This window comes from Amblyomma mixtum, chromosome 4 (genome assembly GCF_055824585.1).
Source record: "Amblyomma mixtum isolate Tamu chromosome 4, ASM5582458v1, whole genome shotgun sequence".
In the NCBI taxonomy this organism is placed as follows: Eukaryota; Metazoa; Arthropoda; class Arachnida; order Ixodida; family Ixodidae; genus Amblyomma; species Amblyomma mixtum.
Window position 1 is genome coordinate 133,744,734 of NC_143015.1, and position 13,142 is coordinate 133,757,875.

General features: G+C 48.8%; 1 protein-coding gene across 1 annotated transcript in view; it reads left to right on the forward strand.

Annotated features, from left to right (window-relative positions):
• LOC149348282 (uncharacterized) overlaps positions 1–13,142 on the forward strand; it is a 39,155-nt gene that overhangs the window by 12,090 nt on the left and 13,923 nt on the right. The window contains exons 3-5 of the mRNA XM_089585788.1: positions 573–746; positions 4,919–4,944; positions 11,918–12,064. Of these exons, the coding sequence (XP_089441914.1) occupies positions 573–746; positions 4,919–4,944; positions 11,918–12,064 (347 nt within the window). The remainder of the gene's footprint in view (positions 1–572; positions 747–4,918; positions 4,945–11,917; positions 12,065–13,142) is intronic.

A 13,142-nucleotide genomic window follows, 5' to 3' on the forward strand; every position in this document is an offset into this window, starting at 1 on the left:
TTTCTTTATTTTTGTCTTATTAATGCTTTTTAGACTGCACTCAGTTGTACTTTTTTGTTTTTTGTTTTTTTAGCTTTTTTGTATCGTTAATGCGAAAATATCTTAATTGTACACGGTTTATTTTTGTTTTATTTTATGTTTATTGCCTTCATTTTTTGTTCATTTCATTACATATATGTTGCTTATCAACTGTCGCTTATGAACTTTTACATGTTACTATATTTGCCTTGCAACGTATGGCAAACAGTTCGTGCGGAGAACTTCCATCCACAAACTTCCATCCACAAACTTCCGGCCACAAACTCCCGTCTACAACTTCCATCCACGCCACTCATGAGTCAAGAAATGCTTACGCCTAGTACAGAGGATTTTGAGAACTTTGCGAAAGACTCGTGGGAGAGCCCTTGAATACATTCGTCTTAAACTCGCCCATGACCCTTGCACTGATTGGTCCGTTGCTGTCCTGGGGGATTGAATTTTCCTCATTAGTTTCTTTGCAGTGCTTTGCGTGTGTCCTTTCTTTCGCGTTCATGACTATAACGTCCGCTCATGCTTGTTTTTTTATGGTCCAGAGTGCTGGAGCCCTAATCAAGAAAAGGCAAAGTGCGTTGGCTGGCAGCTGTACGAAGACACTTGTGAAGGAGTGCCCTTTATAGAGTGCAAGCCCGGACAGTGCAAGTGCCACTGCCTGCCTGGGTACTTCCGGCGATGGGACTACCAGTGCGTTAAGTCTCAGAGAGAATGCTGTGAGTACGGAATCACCTGCGCCATAGTTTATTTATTTTTTATTTATTCATACTGTTAACCCTCTGCATGAGGGTCATTACAGGGAGGGAAACATATACAGACACAAGTGCAATTCTCTTCGCTAAAAAAAGAAACACTCAAATGCACAGAATTACAGATTTGCACAGCAATCTTCCAGGAACGCGTTCACACCTATCACAAATTTGTCTACATCTGTTTGGTCCACAACGTCACTTGGTAGTTGATTCCAAATTTCTACAGCATCGGGAAAAAAGGAGTAGCGATAGACATCAGTACGTGAAATAATAGGTTGTAATACCTTACTGTGATTTTTCCGAGGGCAACGCTTCAGGGGAGGTGCAACATAGTGATGTTTATTAACTTTGACTTTATCATTCATTATCAGAAAAAAAGTTTCAATTTCTGCTTTAGTCTTCTTACTTCTAGTGATTCTAGCTGACACTCTTTTAGCATTGCTGTGACTGAATCAGTGCGGCGGTATTTAGAGCATATAAAACGTGCTGACATCCTTTGCAATCTTTCCAGTTTCCGTTTTAAACCCTTTTGATGAGGACTCCACACTGCACTTGCGTACTCTATTATTGGCCGCACGAACGTCTTGTACGCAATCAATTTAATTTCTCTAGTCGCATTCGGCAACTTCCTCCTCAGGAAACAGACCTTCTGGTAGGCTTTTAAATAGACATTTTCAATATGGGTGCGCCAGTCAAGATTATTTGTTAATGTCACTCCCAAGTACTTGAGACACTTTACTTGATCTAAGGAATTTTCACCGATATTGTATCGAAACATCATAACAATCTGCTTCCTTGTTACTTGCATGTAATTAGATTTTTGGTAGTTTATTTCCATACCCCATTTCAGGCTAGACATCATAAGGGTTTTATTAATTTTGCACCTGCGTAAAAGCTACCAGGTGCTCTGAGGAGTTCAAAACTGCCCTAGATAAAAATAGTGCATCTTAGAATGTCATGTACTCCACCCTTTTTCCACAGTCAGGTGTTATAGGCCTCGAGACAGTCGTATGCATAAACTGACGTTCCCTCTGGCAATTCACATGACCTCTGGATCACATGCCTCGTGCATGCATTGGTTTTGCAGTAATAATCATGTTACCGCTTATTCATCAGGGAGCCATCTGGCAAAAAGAAAAACTTTTAAATATTACTATTATCCCAGTCTATACGGTGCATGAACTACTTCACCTCGGTATGCAGCTTCCTCCTTGACAACTGACCGCGCGGCTTGCGTCAGTGCATCTTTTTTTCAGCTGTTATGGTGAAACAGTGGTCGGCTTGTCTCGTAATACCCGAGCAGACTAATTTTCATGCCTGACGACGACGCTGTGATGACGGCCCTCATGACAACATTTTATGCTCTATTTTCCTATACATCTGTATGAAATGAAATGCAGTACACCATAGTTTGAGAGGTTTAGACTTCGACCCGCCGCGGCTGTTCAGTGGACATGTCTTCAGGATGCCCAGGACGAGATCAAGTGATGCCATTGGCAGCGGCCGCTTTTCATTGAATTCAAACGAAAAAAGTCCGATTGGATGAGTGACGTCCGTGCACATTTAAAAGACTCCAGAGCCTTGGCCCATGGCTCTAGCTTCCCCTAACTTCTTTCAGTCCTTCCGCATCCGTCCCCCCCCCCCCCCACATGTGTCCGCAGATATTGAGACGGTTGCTGCGCCGTCCTGTTCCCCACAACACATGTTCTTTTTCATTTTTGTAGCGAGAGCTACACTGGCCACAGTTTCGCCGTTTCGCGTACATCCAACAGGTGCAGTTTTGCGCTTGCGCGAGGAGGCTGCGCCGCCATATAAATGCAGGGTGATAAAGCCGCGGGGTATAGTCGTTGCCATGGAGAAGGAGAGTTCGGCTGCTGCCGAGCTACGCTGGAGACTATAGAATCTCAACTCGCCCGACCCCGAGGTTGCCGCCTCGATGACTTAGGAGGACGGGGGGGGGGATGGAAGCAAAGATAAACAAATACACTTAACCGGGAGGAGCAACCAAAGTTAAAGGACAAGGTGAAACCGAGTTAATTCTGTACTATCGCTACGTATATCCTGGCATAGCTGAGCTAAGCCACTGCCAATTTTTTCATGATACAGCATTTAGGCTGTCATAATGCATTTTACTGCTTCTCCGCAACGAAATTACCTGATTTGTCGATTCCGTGATGACGTTGTCATGGCTACAGTGAGCCAGACTGATCAATCAGAGAGCACCCCGAAATTTTAAATTCCCTACGAAATTGGCTGATTGGTCTAAAGAGGTCACATTACCTTCTGACGTCGTCACAACCTGCCCACCGAGGAAGGTGGCAACCTGCCTACTGGACTGTGAGCAAACTTCCCACCGTTGCCAAATCCAACCCAGTTGCCATATGCCCACTGCTGCGCTGCACATGAGCCTTACGGGAGTTCAGCGACAGCAACCTGGGTCACCCAAGCACCCCCGCTGGCTGTGTTTGAAACACTAACCGGGAGGGACCGTGTCGTATCGTGAACCACAGCATTACTGTGCCAGTAGGGGCACGACGACTCCCCGCGATCTTTGAATGCGAAGATTTGAAAGGGTCTTGACGTCATCACCACCGCGTGACCACCATGGACCAATCTTAGGGCATCAACATGGCTGACAATGTGAGGTCCCCGGAATTTCGAAGTTTGCAAGCCCCCAAAGTTCCCTAAGGACGACCTAAATGTTGCAGGTACGCTCACCTCACAAAATGAATTAAGGTGGAATAGTGGATCTATTATTATAATCCCGTATGATTTCAATGGAAGGCACTCAAAAATTCTAGAAGGTTGACTCATGTGTACCATGTAAGTTAAATGGAACTGGCTCCCAAAGATGTTTTGGTGGGAAAATCGCAAGAGCATTAGACACTGATTCTAGAGACCACAGCCTCTTAGAAACCATTTAAATGCAGCTGCATTTTCTTTACGAATGTGGTTAATAAGGCCTTAAGTCTTAAGCATCCTTATGTTCCCCTTGGCCTATAGAAGGCGACATGGGGCACATTGGAATACAGAGATTGTGTTCCAAAGTGACTGGTAAAAACTGTGGACTCCATTTCTTGAATTCTCTTGAATTCTCTCGAGGAGGCAAACTCCACGAGCGAAGAATCAGCCCCCTACCGTTATGTTCGTGCCTCTGAGGTTTAACAGGGGAACTCGATGACAAGGGCTACAAAAATTTCATTTGCGGGCACATATGCAACAAATGCAATCATTCGCACACAACAGCGACTTATATCCGTTTCATGAAATAACTATTTACTTTCCATCTCCTATCCACACCCGGTCTTCTTTAACCTACTTCATCCTTGAAACCCAATTCTTCCCACAGATGTGCAGGTTTCGAGGTGGAGGGTTGTGAAGGAAATAAATCGAATACTGTGGTTCTCAGAAATGCCGGCACACATTTAAGTAGTGACGGCCCGAACAGAGGCGAGTCCACGCACTTCAACGACAATGCACGCAGCTTTCGAGGAAAGCAATGGCGCAGTAACTGCATCGCAACTCGATTTTCACCTCCACCTCACTGTGAGGGTAGCGGTGAGTGTAGTAGGGGAAGTAGGAGCGTGTGTGTGAGTGTGGTTTTTGGCGCCTTTAACTTACTATCAGGTATAATGTGGCATGGTATGGCACATGCGGTTAGCATCCCGAAGCGACGCATGGGCAGTGGAGGAGCCCATAAGAGAGGGCCACCGATTATTTTTCACTACTTCGGAATACGTACCCTGCACTGACACCGCACAGCACACCAGTGTTTTAGTATTTCGCCTGCATCAAAAGCGGCCGCCACGGCGCGCATTCGATCCTGCGACTTTCGCAACAGCAGTCGAACGTAGAGACACTGTGGCTGGGTTGTACGCTGAAATGCATCGACGATGTTTTCGGTACACTTGTCATATTTCTTTTTTCTCTCCCTCTAACATTCACAAGTGATAAGAAGACAGCACTTGCAGCAAGGCAGTTTCATGTTATGTCATTTGGTGTTAAAACGCTGCTTACATATGCACATACAGAGTAAATATGAGATTAGATTGATGAAAAGCTGAGCACAAAGTGTTAATTAATTTTTTTTTCGCCTTTTTTTTTCAATCACTTTCTGGTACCAAATATATATAAAGATCCCAGGCAACTGAGACCAGAACAGGTGAGCATTGCATTCTGCGCTTTTTGCTGAAGTTGTTCTCCTAAGAATCTCGTCGTCACTTTTCTGAACTCAAGCCTACATTCACTAAACATGGGCTGGGTTCATCTACTCTTCGGCCTATTAAGGCCTACTTTGTCATTTTTTTCATGTTTCATGAGCCGAACAATTACATTGTCAAAACATTGTTTGACTGAGTGCTACTGTTGTACTCTTGAAACGCATGAGCGCGAACACATAAATTCGAGGTAAAATACTCGCGAAAAATAGTTTTTTTGTTCTGCGAGCTTTCTCTTAGAGTGCTGACGAAGAACTGTATTTTTCATGAAAAATATCTCGTTGATTTCGCGTTCGTTCAACTTGGTTACGAACACAAGTTTATTTACTGGGCCAGCCAAGAACCGCAAAGTTAGGCAGTTAACGTGAAGGCAGGCTTTATTTCACGAAAAAATATCACTTGTTCTAACTGCTTCTTCTTTAGGTAATAACGCGGAAGCTCTGGTCTCGATTTATGTGCGAGAGCCCGGTACGCTTCCTCTCGCAGCAACAACGCCGAATAAAGCTAAACGCTGATGCCAGCTTAGCAGCTGTGCACGCGAGTTTCCTCCTGGCGACAACAACGATCGTCGTCGCCTGAGTACCAGTAATTCCCGTCACAATGTCCTCGTCAGCGAGGTTGGCTACAGCGTGAACTTATCTGTCAGCGTTAAGCAAATTCTCTTCTGTCACTTTGGAAATACGGCCCCCGGAAAACAGGGCAAGTCACGAAACGCGTCGTGCATATCTCCCTAGTCGTCAATACGCTTCCGGACAACCGCCTCCTGCCACTGAAGGCCTGCCATACGAAAACATTCGGCCACTCTGTCCTGCTTCACATATTTCCATGCGGCGGCGATCATCTGATTGGCTTAAAAGAGTGGAACTTTCCGATTGGCTCCCGTGCGGAGATTATTAGGAGACTCTGAACAAGTCGGCTGCTGTAGCCTTCCTGGCGCTGAGTTCGATGTATCCAACGAAAGGCAAAAATGAAGTAGGATATACCACGTGACATTCCTGGACTTATACAAAGTATTTGCAGGGGAATGGTATGTTTGTTCAATATGTCGACTAAATCGTTATATCTGTGTTCGAGTTATCAGAGTTTGACTGTATTACAATAGTACCTGCTTTGACGAATGGCTTCTTGAATGTGTCCTTTTGAGGGTTGCTTGCTTCATGAGGCCTTCTGGCTTTTCATTTTTGTAGCGAGAGCTACACTACGCCAGCTCTTCGAGCGGTCAACGTGGCACCCCTTGAGCTTCGTGCGGCGTTGTTGGTCACGTGGGTTGGACACGTGGTGCGGAGCAGCTGCTGCTGCCGGCGGCACGGCGCGCCGGCGAAACCAAGCTGCAACAGCTGTGCGCATGCGCCGCGTCGAGTGAGGGTAGGGGCGGAGTGGAGAGGGGGAGAGGTGGTGGTGGTGAAAACTTTTAATTTCTGAAATAGAGTTTGGGAGCCACAGAGTGGCCACGCTACATGGTCGGCGTCCCTAGTCCGGGACACCGCATGACAATGCCCCGTCTCTAGCCCGTTTCACCAGAGCCCTTTGGGACTCAAGCGAGGAGCAGTTGAGAAGGGCAGTCTCCCATGCCTCTCTGGAAGGGGTAGGGGAAGGGGGGAGGTGGGGATTTTGAGTACATGCCCACACCATGTGGAAGATATCACAGGTCTCCCCACAGTGTGGGCATCGCCCATCCGTGTTAGGATCGTAATGCTTTAAGATTGCAGGACAGAGTAGAGTACCTGTCTGCAGGCGCCTTAAAGTTCGCTCCTCCGTCTTACTCAGCCCCTTTGCAGGGGCCGGGAAAAGGCGGTGGATGTCGCTATAATGCGTTATAATTTCCTTGAATCGCAGCAGCGGCTGGTTAGTCTCCGAGCCAGAAGAGCTGGGATGAGGAGCCCGGTGAGTAAGCGCTCGGGCAGCCGCGTCAGCGGCCTCATTACCTCGTAAGCCCTGGTGGCCAGGAGCCCAAATGATTCTTTTGGGTGTTGGATCAGTGGCAGTCCGTCTTAGAATGCAAGCAGCTAAGGGGGAGATCTCCCCTGCCAAGTAATGATCACATGCTTTTCGGGAGTCCGTAATGATGATTCTCGAATTGGCGTGGGCGGCAGCAAGCGCTATCGCTACTTCCTCGGCTCGCATTGAATTCGGGGCTCGAAAAGAGAGTCCATCAACGTGCATTTCCTGGTGAACGACAGCGGCCGTGTAAAATCCCGTGGGCGATGGGCCTGCTACGTCTACATAATATACACCGGGTCGGGAGCCGTGTTGTCTCTCAAGAGCCCGAGCCCGCGCTTGTCGCCTGTTTACGTGCATGTCGGTGTCCATGTTACGGGGGAGCGGGGAGACCCAGAGCATATGGCGCCACAGTACTGGGATACGCTCCGCCTCCTCTGGAGTGCAGTCGTGTTGGATGTGTAAGCGGTTTAGCAGGCGGCGCCCAGGGGCCGTCTGCATGAGCCGCGTGTATTGGTTCACGAGGTGGGCCTCCCGCAGCTCCTGGTAGGAGTTTAGCACCCCCAATGCCTTGAGTTTGGCATTAGAGGTAGTCACCGGGAGATCCAGGGCTCGCTTAGTTGCCTTGCGGATGACAGCGTCTATTCGCGCCTCGTCTTGCTTAGTAGTGCGGAGATATGGCACGGCGTAGAGGATCCGGCTAGTCACGAAGGCATAGACGAGCCGAAGCGCGTCCCTGCCCCGCAGACCGCCCGCTTGTTGGAAACGCGGCGGATCATGCGCCCTACCTGTTCGCCTACTCTCTTGAGTTTGAGAATGGTGGAGTCCGGTCTGAGTCTGTGGTGAATGAAAAGGCCCAGAATACGGAGCTCCTCCACCTCTCTAATAGGACCTCCTGACAGAGAGATATGAATTGCTGTCCTATCCTTTGGGTTCGCTCTGACATGCAAAAGCTCTGATTTCGCTGGAGCACATTGGAGCCCACAGTCAATAGCATACGCATCGACTATGGAAGCGGCCTGCTGAAGGCGGGCCTCCATGTCCCCAAGGCACCCCTCAGTGGTCCAAATTGTAATGTCATCTGCATACAACGCGTGTTGAATGCCTTCCACCCGGGCCAGTTGGCTTGGGAGGTGCATCATAGCTATGTTGAACAGGAGCGGTGATAACACCGCTCCCTGAGGTGTACCCCGTGTTCCCATCATGTAAGGGCCGTATTCCTCGCCCTCAATCCGAAGAAAGGCCTGGCGATTAGTCAAGAAATTTCTTACATACGCGTAGGCCCTAGCCCCACAATCGGTAGAACTCAAGTTGGCCAGGATGCTTCCGTGTTTAACATTGTCGAAAGCTCCTTTCAGATCAAGGGCGAGGATGGCTTTGTCATTGTGTTGCATAGTTGTGGGTCGTATTACATCCCTGTGCAGCTGGAGAAGGACATCCTGTGCAGACGTGTGGGGGCGAAACCCGAACATGGTAACTGCAAAGAAGCCCTTACTCTCCAGGTATGGAGAAAGGCGATCCCGAACCATCGTCTCCATAAGCTTGCCCGCACATGAGGTCAGTGATATGGGCCTCAGGTTGTCCGTATTCACGGCCTTACCTGTTTTAGGGATAAACGTCACAAGTGGCGTTTTCCACTCGGGAGGGAGTGGACGACCGTCCCAGATCTGGTTGATGTATTCTAATAAATGGAGGTAGGCTGAGTCCGGTAGGTTCGCCAACAGGTTCACTGTTATGTGATCCCGTCCCGGAGCCGTACCCCGGCGCATTTTTGCTAAGGCCGCCTTAAGGTCGTGCAACTCAAAAGGGGCATCAAGTGTTTCATTAGGCCTGCCAGAGTACATGTACTCAGGCCCAGGCGGGTCCTCCGTACGACAAAGATATCTGTCGCACAGAGTGTCCGCAAGTTGCGCCGTCGTACCTTGATACCCTTGCAGAGCCCGCCGGAGCTGCTTTTGCGTCTCCCCTCTCGTTTGAGAGGGGTCGATTAGACTGCGAAAGAGACGCCACGTCCCCTTCGAGCTCATCTGATTAGCTGCGGCGTCGCAGCGTGCTATCCAATTTGAATCTGAGAGTTCGGCAGCATACGCTGCAGCTTGCTCTGTGAGTTTGACTATGCGGTCGCGTAATTTGCGATTAGTTTTCTGCTTTTTCCACCGTTTAGTTAAGCTCCGGCGCGCCTCCCACAAATGCAGGAGGTGGGTGTCCACTGCGGGGATCTCTTCGGTGGTTTGTAGTGTTGTGACGTGTTGTTTCTGAATGTTGTATATGTGGTTAGCCCACTCCGCGTAGCCGCTGGAAAATAGTACGGGAGGGATAGTGTGATTTCGGAATTTGTGCCAATCTGTCAGCTTGGCCTGACCCCATTTTTTGCGCGCTGCCTTCGCCATGAGTGTAATCCGGAGAAGGAGGTAATCGCTGCCTAGAGAATCTCCCAAGTTCTCCCAAGCAGCCGCTCTAGCATTTTTGACGAGAGAAAGGTCTGGACACGTGTCGCGGGTTACCGAATTCCCCACTCGGGTGGGATACGCCGGGTCCGTGAGCAACGTGAGGCTGAGTGTGGAGATGAGCTCCGCCAGCTTACGTCCTCTTGCCTGTTCGAAGTGGTAGCCCCAATGAAGGCTGGGAGCATTGAAGTCTCCAACGATCACTAGAGGCTCTTTGGCTGCCATTTTTATCGCGCGAAGGAAGATTTCATTAAAAGTTACGCGCGGCTTATGCGGAGGGCAGTATATGTTGAGGATATGTATTGACGGGTCGCGGCGTCTGAGAGGCAGTACCCGGACCATTGTATATTCTTGCTCGGTACTCAAGTCTAAGTCGACCTGAACCCCGGTGTAAGCCTTATTCACCAGGATGCACGTAGAGGGGCCCCCCTGAAAGGTGCTGTAGCCTGATAATTTAGCATCTATGCCGGGCTCCTGCAGGGCAACGAGTGCCGGCATGTCACCTAGGGACTGCAGGTAGAGCTGGAGGTGTGACCGTTTTTTCCAAGCCCTGAAACCCCTGCAGTTCCATTGAATGATTTGGAATTTTTCAAGGTTTTTATCATTCCTATTAGATGTGCTAGCCATGTTGTTCTATTTATTTACGGGGGAGCGGTCTAGCTCTGGCCGGGAGCCAGCGCAACCCCAGCGAGAGGCCGCACCGACCCAACAGCTGCCGAGCCTGAACCGTGTTCCTTCGCTGCCTGGCGGGAGGCTGTCTTACGTTTGAGGTGAAGGGAATCGGAGCTAGTGGCGTTCTGAATTTGGGTTAAGTAGGCGGCTTGGACAGGGGAGTATCTGTCGTATCTGTTCTCGCTTCCGCGAGCGCGGCTTCGGCCGCTTATCTGTTTTTTGAGCAGCGTCCGCTCCGGCGGACGCAGTTGTTGCTGCAACGCGTGTCTTGTCTTTCCTTTTTCTATTTCCTCTGATCTCTTAACTCTCCTCTGTCTGCACGTGGCAGCGGTGGTGGCTCGGCTCGAGCCAGTAAGCAGGCCCGTGCAATTTCCTTTTCATCCTTTTCTTATTCACAACAACAACAGGTGAGTATCTGTTCTCGCTTCGGCGAGAGCGGGATCGGCCGCATATCTTTTTTCAGCAGCGTCCGCTCCGGCGGACGCAGTTGCTGCAACGCCGCGCGTCTTTTCTTTCCTTTTTCTCTTTGTTCTGATCTTTTACTCTCCTCTATCTGCACGTGGCAGCGGTGGTGGCTCGGCTGCAGCCAATTGGCAGGCCCGTGCAATTTCCTTTTCATCCTTCTCTTAGTCACAACAACAACAACAGGTGGTGACGAAGCGCGGCTACGGCCGCTTATCTGTTTTTTCAGCCAGTGTCCGCTTCGGCGGACGCGGTTGGTGCTGCGACGGGCGTCTTTTCTTTTCTTTTTGTCTTTCTTCTGATCTTTTTATTCTCTCTATCTGCACGTGGCAGCGGTGGTCGCTCGGCTGGAGCCAGTTGGCAGGCCCGTGCACTTTCCTTTTCATCCTTTTCTCAGTCGCAACACCAACAATGAGCCGCCGGGGCAAAGATGTAGAGCAGAGCAGAGGACGAGCTGAGCCCGGCGGCTCCGAAAGAAGCCAGGGCTCGGCTTTGGAACGAGACCAAGAGGAGACGGCGAGCCGATGAGACGGAGGAAGAGCGTGCGATACGCCTTGATAGGCGGCGTAACAACAACGCGGTTTGGAAGGCACGCCTAGCCGCTGATAGTGAAACCACTCCAGGTCTCGCGTTACTCCAGGTTTAAACAGACTAAACCACAGCCAATTTTTGGAAAGCGCTTCCACACATTAATGATAAGAACATGCCGACAAAAGATCGGTTTAGGTTAGCTCACTAGCTCTGCAATTACCAGTCAAAGATATCGCCAGATAAATGTTCCCAGTTTGCAGTCTTGAATGGTTCAAGATACTTACTTTGCAGCACTGCAAAAATCGAGCTTATTTTTTCTGGAAAACGGCTCTTTACATAATTTATTTCTAACTCATCAAATTTTGGCTGATTCCCAGGAGGCTAAAAAAATAAACCTTTCAACATGGGCCCAAAATGAGAGTGGTATACTTTGAAAAATTTTCCACCACGATCGGATGCAGCGTTAGCCTTTAAAATTTTTCTTTTTCTTTTACAGCAAGGCTAAGGAGGGGGGGGGGGGGGTCAGTTTTTCTGGCTGCCCTTACTGCAGCCGTACAATATTTCAGGGAGCTGATACTTAACACAGATTCGAGAAATATGCCGGGAACTGAGGATTGTTGTTTACTGTGACGTTTAGTTATTACTGTGCGCGCATGAACGAAAGGTTCGCCTTTGCACAATTTATAGCATATGCTTGTCATTGATTTCCGGGTTAAAATGGAGCTGATTCAAAACAAGAGCGGTAGGTCATCGTGATACCATTTCAGTGCCCTACTTCCTAACGCGGTCTGCGTTGGTCAATCAATTCCTCCTGTTCTCCAAGCAGCAATTATTTCTGAAATTAAAAACTATTGCTCTTTCTTCGCAGTGGTTTAAAAGCACCGATGACATTTACCAAAAATCGATGTCTGGCTATATGACCAAACAATATCCGTTCAGCTGCTTCAAATCTAAGTATAAACGTGAACATGGCAACACCTTCTACCGAAATGTGCAGTTCCAAATGTTAAATAAGGTGAGTATCGTCTCAGGTTTTTCCCCAAGTCTGTAGATCACTCTCTCAAAACAAGATGTGAAAATCTACACTAATAAACAAAAGCTGACAACCTAATAAGCTTTTTGAAAATTTTTTGAGACTCCATTCAACGCAGCTAAAATTAAATTTTACTGTTATTCATGGGGCGTCGGAAGGAAGTCAGGAAGACGGCGAATGCTTCAGCGTCTTAGCAGTCCTTAATGCCTGGCACCGGTAGCCAACTATGCGTTGCCGGGTTAACCTTGCCGACGTGCTTGCATGATCGCGACATTTTCATTTTTCTTAACTAGCATGCCTACAGGTTAGAGAACAACCGCAGAGTGACCCTTTGAAGATCGTTCCCCAGTTCCTCAAAACGCCGTAAATCACCTCAACTGCAGGCCAGGAACGTCTTTAGAAAACATTTCATCATTTCTAGACGGCTTTTCATGCATCGAATTGTGGGCGATAAAAGGTGTATATTGTCGCGTTACGGCAGTACAGTGGTCAGGAAGACAGCGAAAGGGCTTCTAAATAAGCTGTTTGTTTGGCAGACCTGCGTCTACAAAGAATTGAATGTTACAGCGGCGGCGCAGCAAAACGCGTGCTCGGCGGTCGGCGAATAAAATGGCCGCCGCTCTCGGTCTTGCACAATTTAAAGGTCCTGAGGAACCATTGAGATAAGGGGAGACAGCAACTACAACAATCTGGAACAAAGTGGCAGCAGTTGCGCGTAGCTGATATCATCATCATCATCATCAGCCTGACTACACCCACTGCAGGGCAAAGGCCTCTCCCATGTCTCTCCAATTAACCCGTCCTACGCCAGCCTCGGCGACTATATTCCCTCAAAGTTCTTAATCTCATCCGCCCACCTAATTTTCTGCCGCCCCCTGCTACGCTTGCCTTCTCTTGGAATCCATTCCGCTACCCTTAAGGACCAGCGGTTATCTGCCTTCGCATTACCTGCCCTGCCCAAGGCCACTTCTTCCTAGAAAATAATAAAGCGTGTGCCTGCGGCTTTGAGCGTAAGGAAGCAGCAAAAAGACTTATGGGAACCATCATCATCAGCAGCCTG